General features: G+C 39.4%; 1 protein-coding gene across 8 annotated transcripts in view; it reads left to right on the forward strand.

The window, feature by feature from the left end:
* tmcc1a (transmembrane and coiled-coil domain family 1a) overlaps positions 1-23,892 on the forward strand; it is a 65,215-nt gene that overhangs the window by 12,271 nt on the left and 29,052 nt on the right. For 2 of the 8 annotated variants that reach the window (XM_047373705.1, XM_047373706.1), the window contains exons 3-4: positions 9,612-9,661; positions 10,707-10,993. The exons of 1 other annotated variant lie outside the window; for it this stretch is intronic. In XM_047373705.1, the coding sequence (XP_047229661.1) occupies positions 9,640-9,661; positions 10,707-10,993 (309 nt within the window). In that variant the 5' untranslated portion in view covers positions 9,612-9,639. Of the gene's footprint in view, positions 1-9,611; positions 9,662-10,086; positions 10,994-14,164; positions 14,617-23,892 lie in introns of those variants that run through there. 5 more of the 8 variants (XM_047373708.1, XM_047373707.1, XM_047373704.1 and 2 more) reach the window with 4 other exon arrangements.

Raw genomic sequence — 23,892 nt, forward strand, 5'->3', positions numbered from 1 at the left:
TGTCAGTAAATGATTTTGTATAGAGCAAAAGCTGACTTAGATTTATTTTCTGGAGATTTAAAAAAAACAAAACAGGAAGACTAAATTTTTTCCACCAAGATACAGTGCTTTGCAAAAGTATTTATACCCCTCGAACTTGTTCGCATTTTCTCGCATTACAACCACAGACTTCAGTGTGTTTTATTACCATGTTCTGTGATTGACCAACACAACATAATGCAGAATTAGAATGAACATGATACATGGTTTGGGAACTTGTTTAAAAAAAAACAATCTAAAGTTTGGTATACATTTGTCTTCAGCCTTCCTCAGTCACCGTTGTGTAGAACCTCATTTTGCTGCAAGACCGTTGGGGTATGTGTCATAGTTTTCTTTCATCAAGAGACCGTAATGTTTAGCCATTCTAATTTGCAAAATAGCTTCATTGCAGTCAGATTGGAAGGAGAGAGTCTGTTAACATATTTTCAACAGTTTCCAAATATCCTCAATTGGATTTTAAGTCTGAACTGTGACTGGTCCATTCTAACACATGAATATGCATTGATCTAAACTATTCCATTGTAGCTCTGAATGTATAATTAGGGATGTTGTCCTGCTGTAGTCGTTTGCAGCCTCTAACAGGTTTTCTTCCTGGATCTCCTAGTGTTTAGCTCCATCCATCTTCCCATCGAGTCTGACCTAGAGTTTGCCAAAAAGCACCCAAAGGACTCTCGCACCATGAGAAAATAAATGTTCTGGTCTGATCAGACAAAGATTAAACTCTTTGCATGAATGCTAGGCATTTTTGATGGAAACCAGGGGCTGCTCATCATGGCAAATACAGTCCCAAAAGTGAAGAACGGTGGTGGCAGCATCATGATGTGGGGAGATTAGTTACAATAGAGGGAAAGATTAATGCAGCAATGTACAAAAAACTCCTAGATAAAAACCTGCACCAGCAGGCTTTAGACCCAGACTGGGACGGCAGTTCACCTTTCAGCAGAACATTGACCCCAAGCATGCAGCCAAGATATCAAAGGAGTGGCTTCAGGACATTTCTTTGAATTTCCTGAGTGGCCTAGCTAAAGTCCTGAGTTGAATTGGATTGAATATCTCTTTATAGATCTAAAATCAGCTCTGCACAGACTTTTCCCATCTAATCTGATTGAGCTTGGCAGCTCTGCAGGGACTGGGTAAGACTTCTTAAAGACAGGTGTGCCAAGCATGTTGCATCATATTCAAGAAGACTTGGAGGTTGTTATTGTTGCCAAATGTGTCAACAAAGTACTGAGAAAATGGTTTTAAAACTTGTGATTTCATTGTTTATTATTTTTAATGTATTTGTAAAAATCTCAACAAAAACATATTTTGGGTCATTATGAGGTGTTGTGTGTAGAGTTTTGTGGGAAGAAATAAATGTAATCAATTTTGTAATTAGGCCAAAAATAACAAAATGTGCAAAAAGTGAAGCCCTGTGAGCACTTTCCAGATGCACTGCATTAAAGCTAGAACCTTTTCTATTTTCCTCCTGTACCCGGCCAAAGATGATGAACGCTGGGCAACTGTCAGCTGAGGGCTTAATGGAATGAGATGTCGAGTTACAGACAGTGATGCATTTGTGTTTGTATGAATGATTAACTGAGGATGATACAGCCCCAGGTTGGCAGTTGTTCATGTGGTCATTTGTTACTTACCATTGTTGTAAATATGAATCTGAGAATATTATTTAAGATTTAATATTAATATTTTAATATTAATATTTAATATTTTATCAAATAATATTTCGGTCTGTTAAGGATTGTCCTGTGAATACCAGCCCAATAAGGCGATGGTATTAGGACAGAATAGAAAGGTGTGAGACGAGCTCTGGCATTATTGAACAGCATAAACTCTGCACATATATGGAATGAATTCACACAATTTCTTAAAATGCAAGAATTTATTAACAAAAATAAGTCAACTCAAAGTCAAACATATTTCAATCAACAAACACTTTACTATGCTAAAACAATTCAACTAAACTACCAAGCAGAATGAAAGAATAATGAAGACTAATGGGCTATGTACAATATCAACAAGTTGATTAAAGATGATTGGAAATCATGACCAAAAAGAGTGATGCAACATTACCATGCGATGTTTATGTTTGAGAACCAAGGATTATCTTGAAGAATCTGGAAATGAAGTTAAGTTAGTCTTGGAACTAACTTGGGCAATAATCAGCAACATCTAGACAACCCTTCACAATGCAAGATCAGATAAAATATTAATTTAATAAAATAATGTTTTACATAATGATCTGCTGAATAAACCAACCTCCTGGATGACTAATTCTCAACGGTGTCTAATTAACTGCCTTTATTTATTGAAATAATATTTGAAGAAATATTATAAGAGGGGTATTTTGGAAAAGAGCCAAATCTTTCTGGAGAAATGGGCTTAATGGTGTTTACTTAGTGCTGCCACGTGTTCTTACCGGCTGGCCGTTGGGCTAACAAAGAAGCTAATAGCTTAGCACCAGAATCAACACATACCTTTAAAATACCAGGTTAATAAAAGGGTTAAAATGCATAAGTGCGGACGGCGCGTTATGAGCAATGTTCTGGTTAAAACCACCCTTTAAATAAAGTTTATCGTAACTTTAAAACATACAAATAACACGAACCGGCCTGTGTGCTACAGGTAGCATGCTAGCACAAAAATAGCCGAGTTCCACAAAACAAACTTCATAACATGAAAACCTTTAGATCATTTCATCCTAAACCTATCTGTTAATCTGCCCAAACCTAACCTCTGACCATGGTGAGCAAACGTTGTCCAAGGGCGATGAAGTTCGGATAAACGTCCACAGTCAACAAGCGGTTGTCTTTCAGCTAACCTCTGCGTTCGCTCTGTGAACAATAGCATTAGCTCCGGAGGGCTGGGCGGCTGTTGGTTACCGTAACACGGTGGTGCAAGCCGTAGTCCGTCCTTCCGGCTCGGCTTGTAGAAACAGCTTCTCCACCGGGATCTCTCCTCGATACAGTTTTGCTTCTGTGGGGCCTCGAAGAGAAAATGTAAGCAACTCTTACACCTTAATTTCCCCATTCATGAATGAAAATACCGGATACACAGACAGTATTTCATTCTACTTAACTTTGCATATGATCGATGATCGTATGGCTTTGGATCCAGTTGAATTTATGTCTTTTTGCCAGCAAAAGACATTCGCGCGCTGGGCCTCTCCTGAACCGTCCTCCTCGAAGGCTGTGTGGAAAGAGGAAGACTTGTGGAAAGGTGGGGGCTTATATGCGGCAGTGTCATCGCAGGAAGTCCGCAGTTACCCCCTTTCCTGGCTGTGCTGGAAGAAGGTTAATGCACTTTATTTTGAAAAGTTCCAGGAAAGTATGTACCGGAGTTTTAGTGTTGAAATCCATGGATGTAGGTCCCAACATCCCCCCTTTTTAGTTCCAAAGAATGGGATGAAATCCAGTCTTTGGGGCTAACAATCCGTCCTCAGCCATGTGAAAAGAGTCACTGGGGTCCTGTAGCAAGGCAGAGTTCAACAGTTCATTTTGGTTCAGAGGTTAGTGTTTGGACAGGAGTGAGGCAGGCTTGGGCAGAGACTAACACTAATAAAATGTTTTAAAGGGAAAAACAAACAAAACAAAAATAAAAGTCATGTAATAATTTTCACACCATAATAATACTGCTTTTAAACCTTAATTCCTGAAGTTCCAAACCATAAAAAGGAAAAGATTAAAACAGAATATAGTGTGTTGGAAATTATTTACCATCTTCATACCTTGTTTGATAGATTTACAGGGTTGATTCTGGACTGCAACGGCTTCTTGCCATGTCTTTTAGGAACGCTGTTACCTCAGTTATAACACACCTGCAGATCATCTCAAACTCCTCCTTTGTGATGACATCTTTGGAGTGGCTCCACTCTTTACCACCAACCTTACAGTTCGATGTTGCACTGTGAAAAGGTGTTTGTCTTTTAACTGGTGGCTTGTCTTTTGGCTGATGCCAGTTACCACCCCCCTGGTTCTGTTGCATCACTTGGGAAGTTACTTTACGCTTCTTCTTAGGCCTGTTCTCAGTTTGAATGTTTAACACTCTAACTTTGCCTTTTCCTGCTCTGTCTGAACGGACACGTGTTTCCCACACAAGCTGAGCATATCTACAAATCTCCTGCATAGAGATTCTCTGTTATACAATGCATGGTCACGTCATACTGCACGCTAACGTGGAGGTTGTGAAGAAACAACGACTTAAAAGTGTGGTCTTCTTCACGACCTGGAGCATAACATCCCTGAAAATAAGCTGTCTTCAAACGGTGGAAATATTCTCTGGGAGGTTCGAACTGTTTTTGCAAAACTGTCAAAGCATTAATAGTGGCAGCGGCTTCATCTCTGTAAACATAGTACTCTTCTCTAAGAGCCTGGCAGAGAGCTGGATAGCTGTCACTAATTTCTGGAGGAAGAGTCTTTATGAACACATGAACACTCTTAGCTGTTGTTTTCCAAATAGGTCTCAGCTTCTCACGATCAGAAGGAAAACACAAGTCAAGAAGACAATGTTCAACCTCAAACAGGTAAGCATCAATATTTGACTTCTGGCTACCTGGATAAAAAACTTCTATGTCCTTAGCAAGGGATTCAAGCTGTTTGAAACGGACACCATGCTTCCAAGGTGGGCTACGTCCATCGGAGAAGTCCTGTTGGTTAGGTTCATGAAATGGTGGAAGATCCTGACCTAACCTCTGGGGAAGGAGACAAGTCTTCTCATGATTTAAATGACAGATTTCTAATGAATGGACTCGTGCACGTGGTGCTGGGTCAGGTTGGATTGAATCACCTGAAAACCATGTGCTTCTCTCCTGGTCCGTAGGGGTTGACACAGAGTCAGAAAGGAGAGGGGTGCCGATCAGGCTGGAAGGGTGCTCCTCCCACTGAATTGGGCCACTTGTGCACGCTGAGTCTGGCACTTGGTCATCTTGGTGGTTGTTCACTGCAATGGGATTTGGCAGGACACCACTGGAGACCATCTGACTTCCAACATTTCTGTTAAGGTCTGTGGAAGTAAGTTGGACACTTTGGCTAAATTTAGAAAGGGGAGACTCTGACCTAGGTGCTGGATGCCTGCTGTCTGAGTCTGCCCCCTGCTGTGGCTGCTGCAGCTGCTGTGAGTGAAAATGCAAATCAGGTACCTGAGAGGTGGGGGTCTGTCCCCCCTTTTGGGATAAAGCTTCCTTGAGCTCATCTGCCTTCAGGTCCACTAACTTTGCTTCAGGTTTCTTGGTCCTCTCCTCAGCTTTTGAGAGCTCAAGCCTTGCAGCATTCTCTCTTTGAAGAGTCATCTGATGGTCAGCCTGTAACTGAGAATATCTTTTAGCTTCCAGTTGTGATTTCTGCTGATACAACAAGGTAAGCCTACCAACAACATCTGAAATCAGAATCTCTCTAGTTGGATTTTCAATTAGGTCAAGTAATTCTTGAATCTGTTTATCACAAGCAGCAAGGTCAAACTGATTTAAAGCATCCCGCTCATCTGGAAACAAACGGATGAGATCAGCAACCACCACCTTCTGCATCTCCATGTCTGCTGAATTCATAATGGTGTGTGATTCCATCATTCTGGCAGACACTACAAAACAACAACAAAGTTATGAGAATGTTGCTAAAAGCAACAACATCTAACAAATGTATGTCCAGCTATATATGTATATCTGACTATACATATATTGGAAACATTTGATTGTAAAATGGGTGCACCAGTTGATCACTCAACCTGTGACTTATGACAACACTATGCTCCAAGTGTTACAATGCTACTCCTTTCTCTAAGGATATTTGTGATTTTAGAGTTAATTTTTCACCTTTCTTTGGGAGAACTAGTGATTAGATCTCTCCTTGATACAGTTTTGCTTCTGTGGGGCCTTGAAGAGAAAATGTAAGCAACTCTTACACCTTAATTTCCCCGTTTATGAATGAAAATACCGGATACACAGACAGTATTTCATTCTACTTAACTTTGCATATGATCGATGATCGTATGGCTTTGGATCCAGTTAAATTTGTCTTTTTGCCAGCAAAAGACATTTGCGCGCTGGGCCTCTCCTGAACCGTCCTCCTCGAAGGCCGTGTGGAAAGAGGAAGACTTGTGGAAAGGTGGGGGCTTATATGCGGCAGTGTCATCGCAGGAAGTCCGCAGTTACCCCCTTTCCTGGCTGTGCTTTTATTTGGGTAATGGCGCCACAGGAAGTCCGCAGTTACCCCCTTTCCTGGCTGTGCTGGAAGAAGGTTAATGCACTTTATTTTGAAAAGTTCCAGGAAAGCATGTTTTAGTGTTGAAATCCATGGATGTAGGTCCCAACAACATCAACAGTGAAATGAGAAACATGCTGACGTTCACAGGTTGCCAGTCCAGTCTCTCTTTTATTAGGAACTGTACTTGGTTACTGTGTTCTGTGCATAGGAAAAGGTGGAGTATTTTAAAGCTCTTGTGCTTTTGAACACATGAACAAAATCGTCATTCAGATGCAAAACAAGAGTTGATGTAACATTCTCAGCTGTGCCTGCTTCATTAGTCAATTCCTGGTAGGCTGTAAGAATGTTATGAGATGACTGTTTAGTTCAGAAAAGGACACTTCACATCATGTAAGATCCATCTGTTGTTTTTTCAGTTGCATCATCAGTTCATCAAGGTGGATCACCAAGACTTGCTGAAACCTAACAAAGGTTTAGACATGCACACCAAATCTGACAATGAAACTAGTGTGCTCTAAAGGCTCCCGAAAGAGGATTTAGTTTGTATACTAAACCACGGGCAATCAAGAAAACATCCAATCCATTGCTGGGGTTAGCCTAGGGGATGAGGGGGGGGGGGGGATTTACTACCACAGAGGGAGTGTTAGGTACTGCTGTAGGGACAGGACATCAGGTTCAGCTTCAGCTGTGGGGCAGGATTAACTTGGGTTTACCCCTTGACTCATCAATTCTGAGACAACAGCACAGTGTTAAATCATAATGAATCACACTTCACTGTCACTCTCCCAGTCATTGGCTGGCACAACTATGCACTGACCTGTGACCCACACAGAGTGTTTACAATATTATGCTGCAGGTGTATACATTACTAGTTGGACTCCATGAGGTAATGCACAACCAGTATTTTTTTTTTTCACTGACCAAACACACATACATCAGAATGTTTCTTCATTATGAACATTACTGAGCAAAAATAAATTTATATAAGGCAGTTTGGAGGTTATGGACACAGCTCATAAAAAGGATGAAATGAGAAATGCATTTTAATTTAGACATTGATTCTTAAATAATAAAGCAGCTTTTAGATTACATTAATATCAATGTAGGGGTCAAATGTGTTTATTTTTATGTATGACCATAGTTAACCTGATTATTAGTGGGGATGGTTATTGTAATTATTCTGCATAGCTTAGTTTCAATAATGTCATATATTATTCTGAATGATAAATTATTTCAATTAAACAATTTTTTATGAAAGATTTTAAAAAGTAAGGAGATTCTATGTGTTTCTCAGATTGAATTTTATTTGACATCAATAAAATTAATTATACATAAAAAAAGGATTGTATGATCAACTACCAGGAACTAGTAATTAACATAATCAAGAATTAATTTCATAGCAACAAAAGACCTTTTTGCTGCTGATTTTGAAACATTTTAAAAAGATGCTAACTACAAACTACTTCTACAGCCAGGAGGGTGAGTTTAATGAATAAAGACAATCATGTTATTTTCCAGGATGATTAAAGGTTTGACTTAAATCTAAAGTTTAACTCCTGAGAGACCGATAAACACAGGTTCCTGAATTAGGCTGTAGAGCCTAATTCAGGAAGCGGGAATAGAAGGAGGTAGAATTTGTTAGAGAACCATCATGAGAATCGCAATTATGGAACAGGAAAGAGACTGGCTAATTTGTGTTTCAGAATCTACCTGTTGGCTGACTCACCGAACCGACTAGACTTCTGTTCTTGTGGCTTTTATGGTTGTTTTTTTAAAATCGTTTGGCAAAGAAACCTCAGCACAACAGTTTTCGTTCTGCCTTAAAAGGTCCCAGAGAGACTAGTCGACTGTTGGTTTTGGTAGTTTGTTGGATGTCTTAGGAGTTCCTTACTTTTGCTTACTTTTTAAGTTTGACACGAAGGAAAAGCTCCACTAGAAAGTCACTACTAACGATCAACATATCCAAGGACGTGGAGGAAAACCACTAAATTTAGACAAATTTAATAAAGCGTACATTGCAAACAAAAAATGTATCCAAACCAAATCTGGAATGATGATCAGCCTTTGGTCTGAGTTGGCTGGGCTAAACTTATTGTTTGCCCTGTCGACTTGTGATACATCATATTAGACATTCAACGTTTCAAAGATGTAATGTTTGGACTGAAAAGACAGTTCACAATCAGGCTTTAACACATGAACCAAGTTAAAGCTAACTAATCATGGACTATTTTAAAGGTTTATTCCTGAACTCAAATTCAGGAAGATGATGTGGATGAATACAGGACAACTGCTCTTGGTGTTAGTGAGACTGCACTGATGGGTGTTTATTGGGCAGATACTCGTCTCTGTTGATATTGGTACAGTATAAAGGAGGTATTCAAGAAGGGATTCTTCAAGTGTACTAAATGAACTTTTGAAGGAACAAAACTATTGCAAACTATTTAAGTACTGCAGATACTTCTCCAGCATAACATTGTACCAGTTGGCTTATTATTGTGCCCTCTACTGGACCCATGTGGGCATGGACACACAACCTCATGTGGTGCCAAAGATAGGGTCATCTGCATGCCCTTTGTACTACCTGCGTTGCTTTGGGGAGTTCAGTGTGGCTCTGGTGAATCTCACAGATTCTTCCATCACTTTTCACAGTTTGGAAGCTGTGCTTACTTTTTGGGCTCTTTGACAACTTACCTAATCTTACCTTATCTGACCATGGCATATTGTTGTCCTGCTGAAGAAGACCTTTAGGCATCTGGGAATACCTCTAGGAAATGCTTGTTGTAGTGTTATAGGAAGAAGCAAAACATCACCAATAAATAATTTAACCAGACAGGCTGAAATGATCAGTCTGGTTGTAAGCAACTGACTAATTTATAATGGAGCTGTTTCGGATTTTAACCTTAAACATAGTGAGGTGACTCTGAAACCGCTTGCTGTTACAGATCTTTTCCTCTCTGCACCATCTATCTAACAGCAGAGTCTGTGATGTGCTCAAACACGTTTAATCATTTTGGTAAAATAAGCATGCAGTTTACTCAAAAATTCGTTATTGCTTGGCATTTATTTCTTCAGACTACACCAAACACATTTATTAGACTTGCAGAGTCCTCTCTCTCTCTCTCTCTCATTTATGATGAATTGGTTCTACCTATAATGACTAGCAAATTGTAAAGTCTGATGTTTTATTATTTTTTTTATGAAGTTGATCAGAGACTGAATCAAACTTACAGACTGTTTGATCATGACTTTTATAAAGAAACCTCTTGAGATAAGTTATTGCTGTAACAATTATAGCAAGTTTAAAAGTTTAAATGCTATTAAATATTATTCTCTTACAGAATTTTTTTCATCTTTTCTATTCATTCATGTCCCTCTCAGGCACTTAGGAAGAGTGAGGCATAAAAGGATGACAGCTGGGCTGATGGTAGGTGGGTTTTTCTCAGTTTTTTCCCCTTTTCTGCTCCTTCTGCTCAACATTTCTTATTACGCTGTCTTTACTCACAGGTTTTGGGTTCAGGGTCATATAGGAGGATCAGATGTTCAGGAAACCAGCATTTCATGTTGTAGAGTCATGGGGTTTGCTGCAGACAGGAGGGACACATTTCAGCTTTAAGCTTTGCAGATTAGTCTCACATCAAGTGTTGGTTGTCTGTTTATATTTTAGCTTTGTCGTACCTGCTTAGTAAGAAAGCATTTTAAACTGCTTTACGTATTTGTTTAAGTTCCCTACTTATGCTGAAGGATTAGCGCTATTTGCATAAAATTAATCTTAAATTGAGGAAAAATTGATGACAAACACTGAATCAAGTAAACATTTGAGATTCTCATTAACTGTCTCTTTTTTGTGTGTTAGACCATCAAGGTTGCTTGTTCCTGAGTCAAAGATGCATGCTCCCAATTTGGATCCATCCCTCTGAAGTCACCTGAGCTGATCCCATCTTCCATCACTGTCCCATCTCTACTTTTACTGTCCTGCCGTTCTCTATTCTTCTTATTCTGTCCCCAGCATTCCTTACAGATAGAAAGCGAGGCGAAAGCAGGCTGTCAAGTTAGACAATATATCCCTGTTATTTATTTGGTTTCAGCAGGACTACATGCAGCAGGGAGAAAACAGTCAAAGTGACCCAGAAAAGATGGGCCCCAGTTCAAATCCTGCAGCTAGTGGAGGGTCAGAAGGTTCACAGGGTCCAAGGTTGAGGAGGGCCTCATCTCTGTCTGTACATCCTTCTTTGAATAAGATGAGCCAAAATGCCAAGGAGAGCATGGGGGTTCTTGGTCAGGGCTTGAAACAACTATTCCAAAATCAGCTTAAACGCCTTTCCCTCTCTCGCTCCACCATCCCCTCATCATCCTCCTCCTCATCCTCCTCGGTGGTGTCAGCAGGCGGCACCTCCCCCTCTACTCCTCAGGACATTTTGGGGTCCTGCACTTCTGACTCTGATCGCCTGTATGCTCCTGTGATTTCTTCTGCAGCTGGACAGGGCTCAGCCGCTGCAGCCATGATTAGGCGTGGGACCAGCCAGCAGAGCCAGCGGAGCAAAAGGTCGGGGTCTGGGAGCGGAGACCGCGACCCCCTTCTGAGAAGTAGCCCTCAGCCTCCGCAGCGGCGCAACACCCACGACCCACAGCAGCACAAGCACATTAGCCGCCCACGCTCCTCATCCACCACTGACACCACGCCCACCAGCCCTGCACCTGCACACACTGTTGGGGATGTGGTGCTGACGTCTGGATACCAGTCTACAGAGGAGACGGAGAGAGTAAGTGACAGCAGCCATTAATCATCACCTCAGCCAGGGTTGATCAGTGTGTCCTTTCTTCCCTTTCACTGCTGTCAAGCTTGTTTGTCAGTAAGCTGTCACTCAGATGCCGAAGCTCACCTTGTTGCTGATGTACAAGAACCTTTCCCTGCTATTTTAGCTGAAAAATGGTTCCCATTCATACAGAGAATATATTCAACTAAGTTACCAGTAGGGTTGAGCATTGTTTGAATTAGAACAATTCTCAAATCCGATTCTTTTAAGAGGCAGGGTCAAAAAGGTTTACAGGGTGTAAACGAGCAAGTTAACCAGAGTTCCTTCAGGATGAAAATAGAGAATGGTTACAGCATATATTGGGACATATTCCTGTTAAAACTATTTATTGTCAAGAAAACCAAGAACAATCTCTGCTCCGTCTACAGCTATAGTAAACAACAGGATTCAAGATGGCACCAATAGAGGCTATTGCCATCATCCAAATTTTGTGTGCCTTGCTGTTTTAGTGGTCCCAACCCAAAAAGGAGCTGTTTGTTTCCAAAAGTGCACCTTAAAATGATCTGCTTTGTGAAACACTGGCAAGGCTGATTTGGATTTATGTATGTTTCATACTTTAAACATTATTTGGTTTTCTGGCTATAAATTGTGATGAAATGTGCACTGTAAGAACCCATATTTCAATATTTGTATATTTCCTCCAAAAAGACAATTGCAAAAACTACGTATGCTGGCATAGAGCTAACAGCACAGAGATATCAGTGACTCCTAAAGAGCTTTTAGATCACAATTTACTACAGGGATGTTTTAACATGTTTACTTTCTTTATTTTATTTAGTTTTGTTCCAACTCCATCTGAAACTCCTACACTAAACCAGTAGGATCCATTATGTAACATACAGGTCCTTCTCAAAATATTAGCATATTGTGATAAAGTTCATTATTTTCCATAATGTCATGATGAAAATTTAACATTCATATATTTTAGATTCATTGCACACTAACTGAAATATTTCAGGTCTTTTATTGTCTTAATACGGATGATTTTGGCATACAGCTCATGAAAACCCAAAATTCCTATCTCACAAAATTAGCATATCATTAAAAGGGTCTCTAAACGAGCTATGAACCTAATCATCTGAATCAACGAGTTAACTCTAAACACCTGCAAAAGATTCCTGAGGCCTTTAAAACTCCCAGCCTGGTTCATCACTCAAAACCCCAATCATGGGTAAGACTGCCGACCTGACTGCTGTCCAGAAGGCCACTATTGACACCCTCAAGCAAGAGGGTAAGACACAGAAAGAAATTTCTGAACGAATAGGCTGTTCCCAGAGTGCTGTATCAAGGCACCTCAGTGGGAAGTCTGTGGGAAGGAAAAAGTGTGGCAGAAAACGCTGCACAACGAGAAGAGGTGACCGGACCCTGAGGAAGATTGTGGAGAAGGGCCGATTCCAGACCTTGGAGGACCTGCGGAAGCAGTGGACTGAGTCTGGAGTAGAAACATCCAGAGCCACCGTGCACAGGCGTGTGCAGGAAATGGGCTACAGGTGCCGCATTCCCCAGTCCTGGACTACAGAGAAGCAGCACTGGACTGTTGCTCAGTGGTCCAAAGTACTTTTTTCAGAAGTCCAGTGTCAAGTATCCACAGTCAGTGATGGTCTGGGGTGCCGTGTCAGCTGCTGGTGTTGGTCCACTGTGTTTTATCAAGGGCAGGGTCAATGCAGCTAGCTATCAGGAGATTTTGGAGCACTTCATGCTTCCATCTGCTGAAAAGCTTTATGGGGATGAAGATTTCATTTTTCAGCACGACCTGGCACCTTCTCACAGTGCCAAAACCACTGGTAAATGGTTTACTGACCATGGTATCACTGTGCTCAATTGGCCTGCCAACTCTCCTGACCTGAACCCCATAGAGAATCTGTGGGATATTGTGAAGAGAACGTTGAGAGACTCAAGACCCAACACTCTGGATGAGCTAAAGGCCGCTATCGAAGCATCCTGGGCCTCCATAAGACCTCAGCAGTGCCACAGGCTGATTGCCTCCATGCCACGCCGCATTGAAGCAGTCATTTCTGCAAAAGGATTCCCGACCAAGTATTGAGTGCATAACTGTACATGATTATTTGAAGGTTGACGTTTTTTGTATTAAAATCACTTTTCTTTTATTGGTCAGATGAAATATGCTAATTTTGTGAGATAGGAATTTTGGGTTTTCATGAGCTGTATGCCACAATCATCCATATTAAGACAATAAAAGACTTGAAATATTTCAGTTAGTGTGCAATGAATCTAAAACATATGAATGTTAAATTTTCATCATGACATTATGGAAAATAATGAACTTTATCACAATATGCTAATATTTTGAGAAGGACCTGTAATCAACATTGAGATTCACTTGTGTTATATTAGTTAGTACTGCATGCCACCAGAGGTCACTGTCACCTCACCTAACCTGCTCTAAAGTGTCAGATCTGGTTCATGTGGAGCTGGTATTTGCACTATGAGCTCATCCTGGGTTAATAAATTTACCTTAATTTATTAAAATAAAATGATTGCCTTTCAGTACAATTGTTTCTGGTAAATCCAAATGATCTGTAAAGGTGGTAGTATTGAGTAACGGGTTTAATATAGGGGCTGTGTTTAAGAAGGTTCTTGTCCTGTGTGAGTGACCTCACCTTAAACGAGAGCAGACATGTGGGCTTCATTAGTATTTAGATGAGCCTTTCTGAGGTCTGTTGGCCGTGATCAGAACCTGCTCGCTCATTTCCAGCTTACATCACAACCCAGCCTTAGCATAGCAACATAGCAATGTCATTAGGGTAATCCAAACTGTGGCTTCTCTTACAATTGCAACATGATGTATACTCTACTATTTGTTTCCATAGTAACAGCGTGGTTGACCTTGGAAGTGTGACGCCCTGCTATTGGTAGAGATTGAAGGTTCAAGGCTCTTTTTTATCAGGAATATTCAGCCAGTGATCGATTTCTTTCTCTTTTGTTCTCATCTTTACTTCTTTTCCTTTATTTTTCCCCGCTGTGCTTCCTTTGACCCTCTGCTTTCTTCTTTTTTCCCTCCACTGTCCCCTCTCCCTCAATCCCTAGAGAGAGCTATTACAAGCAGTCAGCTGGTCCCTCCTCCTCTCCCATCTCCCCCTCCTCCCTTTCATTCCCTCTACCGGCACCTCCTCCACCTCATCCTTCTCGCCACCCCACCCTTCGGCACACTGACAGGAAGCATGAGGCAACCTTACCTCTGACTGACTGAGTGAGTGAGTGAGTGTTGATACATCTCCCTCCACTATGAATACAAGTGTGGAGAAACACTGTAAATCTGTCTGTCTTTAGTCCCTTCGTCTTTTTTGTTTCTCCCCTGTTTCCTCTCCTCTCTGCTCACTTGTGTTTGCATAGTGAAGGGTGCCGTGTGGACCCATGGCTGTTTGGAGAGGATGGTAGCATCTGTGCTTGTAGCACGTGTGTGTGAATGGGAAGTGTGTTATCGGAGGCAGTGTGTACTTTGGATGGGTATCAGCAGAGGGGAGTAGGACAGGGATTCCAGCTGTGGATCTGTCAGTCAGTCAGGGAGGATGGTGCAGCGTTTCAGTCTTCGTAGACAATACTCTAAGGTAAGCTTTCTGCACACATCCGTGCTAATATGTCCATGTTGCTATTCTGTTATTCATTCCGGTTTTTTTTTTTTTTTTTGCAATCAAATCGAAATATCAGCTCCTTTTAAAGAGTGATTTAATATATTTTTCCACCTCTTTTTTCCTTGCACCTCCTGTCATGAAACTTCCTGACATTATGCGTTAGGAGGAGATAAGTCTGCTTACAGCAGACATAATAAAAAACATCTATTTGTAGACATAAGATACAAATCTTCCTGCACACATATTAGATTAGAAGCACCATTTGAAACCTTTAGACATTTCTGGAAAAATAGAAGCTTTCTTTTGTGCTTGTGTGTGTGTGTGTGTGTTCTTGTACTTGTTGCTGAGTGAGAACCATTTTTCGTATTTTTATCGCAAAATGAGGACATTTTGACAAAGTGAGGACATTTTCCTGGTCCTCACTTTTTCAAATTCCATTCGTGGGACAGGGGTTAGGTTTAGGACTAGGGTATGAATTGAGTTATTGTCACCATTTTTGGGTGGTTTGTTGCACGTGGTAACTAAGTGGTCCATCTCTGAGTTTATCCAAGCTCTTTTTAAACATTAACTTGCGATGCCTATTAAAGATTGATTCAACCTCTCGCTGAAGGATGGGCTTTAACTATAAACGTGTGATTATTTCTAATTAGAGAGCATTTATCTCAATAGCAGGCTGTAAGTGTGTGTTTTACAATTGTCCTCTAGTGGCTTTGTGGATAAAGAGAATGGATGGTTTGTGTTAAAAACCAGCAGTATTATTTTTGAGAGCCTAATGTTCTGGTTCTTGAACTCAGTCTGTAGTATACATGGCAATACGTTTCTGTTCTGATTAATTAATTGACTAACCACACCCTCCCTGTTCATTATTGTATAACCTGCATAAATCAGTAGGTTGAATAGATTCCTGATTTTGCTTTTAGATAGTAAAAAATAACTTAATCTCTTTGCAGACTCACTAAGCCAAAAAAAAAGAGCATTTAATAGTAAACCAGATGCGGCAAAGATGGGAGTGCTCTGTTATATGGGGGATGTCCTGAAGTAGAATTTTTCTACAACCACAGACCTTTCAACCCGTTTTAGTAACAACCAGGAGCAGTCTGGTGGACATACAGAGTCCAGTGCCTTGCAAATGTATTCATATCCTTTAGATGTTTTTCACATTTTCTCAGGTCACAACCACCAACGTCAGTGTTCTGGATTGGGATTTTGTTTGATAGACCCAGCACAGCGTGGTACATAATGGTAGAGTGCAACAAAAAAGATGCATGGTTTCTCTTTTTTTTGCAAATAAAAATCTGAAAAGATTTGCGGGCACCTACATCCAATCTTAAGTCTTTTGCAGGTTCTCGCCATGTGGATCCTCTAATTATTTTGAAAGAAAACCTATGAGAGGTATTCTTATCAGGTTCAGTCAAGTGAATTTGACTCTAAAGTCATTCTTTCATGTTATTTGTTAAAAGTAGAATTTAATTGGAATATATTAAATTGAATCTTAATCTGTCTATATGGCTGGATTGAACTGGCTTTATATTTTTGTCTTGGATCTGTCTTGTAAAGTGCCTTGAGATGACACTTGTTGTGAATTTTTTTTTTTTATAAATAAACTGATTCAAAATAAAGTCAAGATTGCTCTACATTCAGCTGCATCCATATTCCAAGCAGGTTTGACTAGCTTTCCTGCAGCATAATGCTGCCACCTTCACAGTTCACTGTAGGATGTTGTGTTAGTTTTCCTGCACACATAGTAGTTTACATAAAGGCCAAAATGTTTAGTTGGTGTCTGATCTGACCAGAGCACCTTCTTCCAAAGGTTTTCTTTGTCTGCAGACATTACTTCTTTCAGCAATGACTCTCTTCTTGCTGCTCTTCCATTAAGACTAGTCTTCCACCTAAGCTGTGGATCTTTGCAGCTCCTCCAAAGTTACAATGGGTATCTTGTTTGGCTGTCTGATTAATGCATTCCTTGCCCAGCCTGTCAGTTAAGGTGGATTGCCATGTCTTGGTAGGTTAGCAGTTGTGTCATACTTTTTTCATCTTCTGTTAATGTATTGCACAGTGTTCAGTAAGATGTTTATATCTTGTGTGTTGTTTTACACCTTAACCTAAATACTTTTGGAAGATGATGCAAATTAGTGCTGAAATGAACTCCATCTGTAATTTACCATATTTCTGACTTGTTTCTTTTTTATAACACGAGTCATTTAAGCATAAACCTGATTCTGCGTTCAGTGGTTAATGAAGATGCCCTCTTTATTTTGAAAGACTTTATTTAGTCTATATAGATAAGAAAGGTAATGGAACATGTGTTTTATGTGACTTTCATTCAGCTGTATTTAAACATGTTACTACTTGTTACTTTTTTTTGTCATCCAGTTATCACCTTTGCTTAATTGCCATGCCTGTTAATCTGTTTCCTTTCACAGCTTTTGGTGGAGTTATTAGACCTAAAGCATAAGTAGTTAGTGTTTTTAATTATTTTATGTTTCCTTCAGTAAGTTAAGAACAAAGTAGCTTAGCGGTCCCATCAATTGCATCTTTTTCTGCACTTCCAAATTAATTTACATGTTTAAAAATCTGTATTTGTTTTAAATACCGTCTCTTGCTAATGTTGCACAAGTCAAGTTCTGCTTTTTCCTTCCTGCAGCAGCAATCATAGCGATATTAGTTACAGATTCTAGGACATATGGTTCATAATATGGAGGTAAATAATGCCACAGTTGGCAGCAACCTATGTAGCACAAAGCTTGGCAGAAAGGGCCTGCATGATTCTTTTAAATACTTCCCTGCTCAGGTATTGTGCTCTGCTTCTGTATCTCCTATAGATTTACAAAAAAAGCAGCACACAAGTAATTTTGATTTACAAGTATTTGTAATAGTATGTGTTGTCAATACAGCATGTTATACCAGACGAAAATGTGTTACAGGTGCAAGATTTTAAACTGCTGCAGGGATTTTTTTTTTTAAATAGGATGTTATAAAAGTTGGTTGGTAGGCTTTGGTGGGATATGAGCTAACAAACTGAGGCGAAACTAAACACAAGCCTTCAGGCTACTCCTCTCACACTATTAATATAATTTATCTGCCTGAAAGACTGAAGCAGTGTTTGTGTTTGGTAATCATGGTGTCCTCCGGGCCCGTCTGTAACTTGTTTTCTCCAAAAACAGGACGGTAGAGAATTATTGGAAAAATGGGGGTTGGGTAGGTGACCTCTTTTCTTCCCCTCAAGACAAATTTCCACAGCCCACCTGTCTTCCTGCTTATCCTTTGTCTTCTATTCTTTGTATCTCTACATACATGTATCTCTACATGTGGCATCACTGTATATTATCCCTCAAGACTAAAACACACAACTCTTGTTGTTGTAAAAATTTAAATATAAAAAAAACATCGACTGTTAGTCTGTGGCTGAATTGTCCCGGTATCTGCTCATTTTATGCTTTGATAACCGTAGATCTGAAGCTGGATAGGCTGATCCATTTTTAAGTGGAGCCAACATTAGATGAAGGCAGAGTAAAGTCATTGAAACTCATCGCTCTTTTCATTAAATGCCTTTCACCTAAGAAAGATTTGTTTTTAGTTATTTTTATTTAGCATTTTTAGTTTTTGGAGTTTAGATTTTTTTATTTAGCAAAATCAGTCTCTGAGTTTAGGTTCTGTTTATTTCTTTGTCACCAAATGAAGCCTGATCTGTAGAATATATATACTGTATCTGCTTTTTGTGCACCATTTTGTGTTTTGAAATTACATATATAATAGTCTAGAATAGTCTTCACTCCATCATTTGATGCAGAGCCTCTCTCTCTCTCACAGAAAAATGACTGACCTCTTAGGTAGTTGTTTGGGATTTCATGGTCAGGATTTCTTTTTCCCTGATAGCGATCTGAGTCATTAAAAACCTTTTTATTGCTGTCTTCAAAGTCTAAAGTGTACATACACTACGATTGCAATGGTTAACATTTTGGGAAATCCCAGATGTTGATGTCATGGTGTTGTAAGCATCTGATTGTTTATTTCAAAACCTTTGAGTTAATTTGATGTATGTGGAAGCAACTCAAACCTCAAACAGACTGTGTCTTTGTGTGCCGTGCTGCAACAATAAGACAAAATCAGCTAAAATATCAGCCAAAATATCAGGAAGAGAACTGTCTAAAGAGGCTATTACTCCCAAAGCAACAAAAAAGCCTAATTACCATTTCATTTTCAAATGCACTCTGGGACCAAAACCTTAGATTTTAGGGACATGTCCTGTTGTCTGATGAAGCTAAAATTTAATTATTTGGCCATAATGAATAGAGTTACATGTAGAGAAGAACAGGAAAGCTTGCAACCCTGAGGACACCATCGCAACTTTGAAGTACAGGGGAGGCAGCATCATGTTGTGTTGGGGTTTTTATTGCAGGAGATACTGGTGCACTTCGAATATATATGTCATATATGTTTAAACATGAGCTGGAAGGCTGACGGTTGGTATAACTGGGCATTCCAAAATGACAATAACCTTAAGCATACTAGTGTAGTTCTCTGTTGTGAAATGACTTATTGCTTATTCTGCTCTTAACATATTTTAATGCGATTAATCGCTCACTTTGCTTTGCTATTCACAAAGTTTGATGAATTGTTTTAGTTGCACTCAAAGTATCTCTCCGTCAGGTGTGTATAGTAGGTCGAATTACATGGACAGGCAGGTGCAGCAACCAATACAGTCTCTTCTTCACTGTGAACCTTATTGTAAAGGTGGAAACACTTGGATTGCTAGGGAATATAACATAATGTGCCTGTAATACAGTTTTGCAAGCACACGGAAGTAGCTGTGACTTTCAAATATTGACTGAACAAAACACGACTGCATGGCTCACTGGTGGTGTGGTAGACATGAGATCACAGGCAGTACAAGAAAGGGTATCTAGAGTTTCTAAATGCCTTAATCAGGACCCCGAATTTACCATGTAGCCGAAATCTAATTGGTCCAACTATTTACTTCTTATCAGTCCTAGACTTAATGAATTGCAATGAATGTGAGGTTTGTTTGTGACATTTTGGCAGAATTTTTATAAGGGCTGTGACCCTGTAGGAGAACATTGAGAAGTGTGAGTGGAGGGAGAAACCGGACATCACCCCTCCCTGAGGCTTGTTTTGCCCTTGCTAGTTTTAACATCCTCATCACTAAGCCATAGTCATCTCTCAATCTCTCTGGCCATTGGTTGTTTTTCCAGGTTTTACTTACGTGACATCACATCTTCTAAAAACCTTTACTAGAGATATGGTTGTCTTACACTTTAATGCATGTTGGAAAACAGATGTATATGAAGTCACCCTGTCCTATCCAGCCACTGCTACCCTACATTATCTAGATATATTTGTAAAAAAAGACAAAGAAGCTCACAGTCACACCCATGTATAATCAAACTACTGAGTTTGAGAGAAAGAGAGCGACAGCCCGAGGGGATAGTGAAGCATATGCTTTTGGTTCACACTGGAGGTGATGTCATCCCTGTGTGTTTGCTCAGGATCAACCCATTGATAGGTGTTTTTCAGGTAGTGTGTGCTGCTGTGAGCATGCTTAATGTTGGTCAGAGTTCATCAATATAACCTGATTACCAGAAGGGTTAGTGAAATTTGGAAGCACGGCAGCAAGCTACCACTAATCAGAAACTGTATGGTTTGTGATTTGTACTGACTGTGGATTATGATATTTAATGTATTCTTCTTTAAGTGAGTTAATACTTACATCCTCTATTGGCCTTATCCTTCTCTTATCAACTGAAGCTGTTAGTTATTATCCAGTCATGTCTTTACTCCCTGATCTTCAGTCCATCATGTCACACAAACAAATCGCACCTTTTTTATTTGATCTTTTTCATAATATATTATGTCTGCTAGAAGTGAACTTTGCCAAACAAATGCTCACATGATAAAATTTGAAAAAGACAATAATTGATCTCCAGAGTAAACACCAATATTGACTGTACAGTACATAAAATTAATGCTCTGATTTGGTTCATTTGTTTGGGATCATTGCTTTTAAATTACTTCAAAAGCTTTTTACTTTGGCATTGTGTGTGTGGCTGTGAATGTATTGTATGTTTGTTTAGAGGAGAAAGGCCTAACCGACACAAGGCACCAGTGTGGCTTTATTACTCTGAATAAATACCATCGGTCACATCTGTTTTTTAAAATTGCTTTAGTTTATAATTTCTCTGTATTTGTCATGCTTTGCCAAATTATTTAAACGTACTTGATTACAACAAAACTCCTCTATAAGGTTATGTCTGAATTTTGAAGTATGGCTTCTTTGGTCGTTAGAGATCTACCATTGAAGTCTCACACTGCATGTTAGGGGTTCTACTTTACATTCACAATTATTTATTTTGATCTCACTCAGAACATCCAACTATTTTTAGGGACAGGATTACTGTTCTAAAAAAATAAGCATGGAGTTACAGGTCAATATGAGTACAGATGGGATTTTCCTGTTTTATATGCAGGATTCAAAAAGGCAGTAATAAACAAAGGCACTAACTTCTCATTTCGGTATTGGTCACATATTTTACCAGTGGTAGCATAAAATTAGCGCAAACCCTTGAGTCAAGCAGATTTGTTGATCATTTTAAAAACACCAGCAACATTAGCAAGGGTTATTTCAGTTATCAACATGATCCATGTAAGGTTAAACCAGATTTCCTGTTAATTTAATATGGTTTTGAGGCATTTTTTGGCTCATCTTATTTTGATTAATACAGTACTGTGTAATAGTTAAAAAGCACTGAAACTAGACAAACAGGAAAGCATAAATCAGCAAAGGACAAAACATAATGACCTAGAAAAGATTTTGGTATTGTAAGTTAGCCTGTTCAATGATTCCTTCTTATTACATATTCCAGTTTGTTTTATTTTGTCAGTTAGGAATAGGCTAAGTTGGGAGTCAATCGTAATAAATTCTAGTTTTGGATTTAACAAAGTTTCACATTACAGCTACAAACTTGAATGCATTTAATTGGGAATTGATGCGACGGACCAATGACAGGCAGTACATGATTGTTAATAAGAAGGATAAGGATCCATAACTTAAAAATAGTTTTACTAATAAATATCTAAAACTGTGCCAGGGGTTTGTATATGTATTTGCTTTTAGGCGGAAAAGATCCATTTTGGTCTCATCTGACCAGAGGATCTTCTTACATTTTTTGTTTCCCCTACCTGGCTTGTGGCAATCGTTTAATGTACATTCTCATGACGTTCTTTTTAGCATTGGCTTTTTCAGGCCTGTCTTCCATGAAGGCCAGTTTTGTGAAATGCTCCTCTAATGGAGTAGTTGCTCTGTCAAAAGATCTCCCCACTTGAGCTTTGGATCTCTGCAGTTCCTCCAGAGTTACCATGGCCCTCTGGGTTGCTTTTTTGATTAAAACTGTTGGTAGGTTTGCAATTGTGCCATACTCGTCCATTTTCGGATGGTGGTTTAAACATGGTTCCATGAGACGTTCAAGCTTGGGATGTTGTTTTATAACTCAACCCTAAACTTTATCTCTGGCTGTTCTAGTTTAATTCTTGGTCTTTATGATGCTGTTTGGTCACTGATGCTCTCTAATAAATGTTGAGGTCTACACTGAGGTCTACATTATTTTACACACATTAGTAGTCTATTTACTAATGATGTGACCCTTGAAGGCAATTGGTTAAATTGGATTTTATTTACTCTTTATTAGGGGAAAGGGGGTTGCATACAAATGGATTCTACAAGGTTTTATTTGTAAATAAGTTTGAAAGCCATTTATCCTTTTCCTTCCAGGTCACATTTATGTGCTTCTTTGTGTGGGTCTGTCACATGAAATGTCAATAAAATAAATTGAGGTTTGTGGTTGCATTATATTAAAATTTAAGAGTTCAAGAAGAATTAAATATTTTGGCACGTTAATATTTTCGTGTTCCACATATTTGTGCATTCGAAGAAATCTCATCCAATTTTGTCTTGGATCCATTATCAAACAGGAGATTTCCAAACTGAGAACACTTCCACTATACTCCTTCTTAAACACGTGTTTCACATCCTTAGCAGCCTTTATTTCTTTACTTCTTCCACACTCTTTACCTTCTCCCTGCCGGTCTTAAAGACTGCCTCGCTTTAGTTTCCTCACCCCCCACTTCATCGCTCTCCCTCTCATCTGTGTCCAGTCTCCAGACAGTGGAGCTGGTCTCCATGGTAACAGGGTGATGTTCAGAGATGGGGGGGCGCAACCAGCGCAACCCAGCTGAATCCTCGCAGGTTTCCCGAATGATCTCGCAGCCGCCTCATCAGCCTGTCTGCTGAGATGATGACCTCTCAGAGCAGGAAAAGGCTGTTGTCTGAAATTAGATTTGTATTCACTTCAGTGAATTGCTGACTTTGTGTCAAAACTGTATAGTGTTGCAGACTCAGTTTTTCTTAAGTATTTGAAATATAAACAGGACTCACGGGAGCCTAATTAGATCTGAAGAGAAACTTCTGCATTTCTTCCTGATATATATTTAAATGAGTCTGAGAGGATGACCTACAAACGGTGGATATTTGGGGTTATCCTAGTTCACTTGGTCTTCTGTTCTCCGTTTTAGTGAAGGCTAACAAATTAAGTAAATGCATTTTCTGTTGCACTGGTAAGGCTTTGTGTGGCAAATTTCCAATTGTAGCTTTTTTTTTTTTTAAGCTTTGACCTGCTGATACTGATTTAGGCAGATTTATATTTCTCTTTAAGAAATATAACATATTATATACAAGTACAGCATTCAAAGTATATTTTTCTAACTTTTCTGTCGTGAGTTGTTTTGAATCATTTATATCAGAGCAGATATGACAGAACGTATGTGAGAGCAGTCGTAAAAGTAAGTTTTAGAGCAAAGACAAAATGATTTGTCATGAGATGAAATTCTAAACAGTTTTTAGCATTTTATACTAGCAGCTAGCATTAATGAAAGGGTAGCCTCCATGTGTACTCCCCAGAGAATAACAATCCTTACCTTAACTCAGAGATTTCCAAATGGATGACTACTTTTCCAAATTCAGCATCAAGGTGAAAATCTTTAAAGGATGAAACAGAGCAACCTTGGTGTTCTCTGTTAAACCTTCATGTTATCTGTCTTGCTCTTCTGAAAAATTGTTTCTTTTCAAATAGCTTCTTACATCTCTGTGCTTCATCTTATTTCATTTTAAACACCTCACTGATGCTGAAAATGGCAACTTTGAACTGCTAGTGCTTATTTACGGTGTGTTCACTGATAAAA

Source organism: Girardinichthys multiradiatus, chromosome 1 (assembly GCF_021462225.1).
Source record: "Girardinichthys multiradiatus isolate DD_20200921_A chromosome 1, DD_fGirMul_XY1, whole genome shotgun sequence".
NCBI classification, from domain to species: domain Eukaryota; kingdom Metazoa; phylum Chordata; class Actinopteri; order Cyprinodontiformes; family Goodeidae; genus Girardinichthys; species Girardinichthys multiradiatus.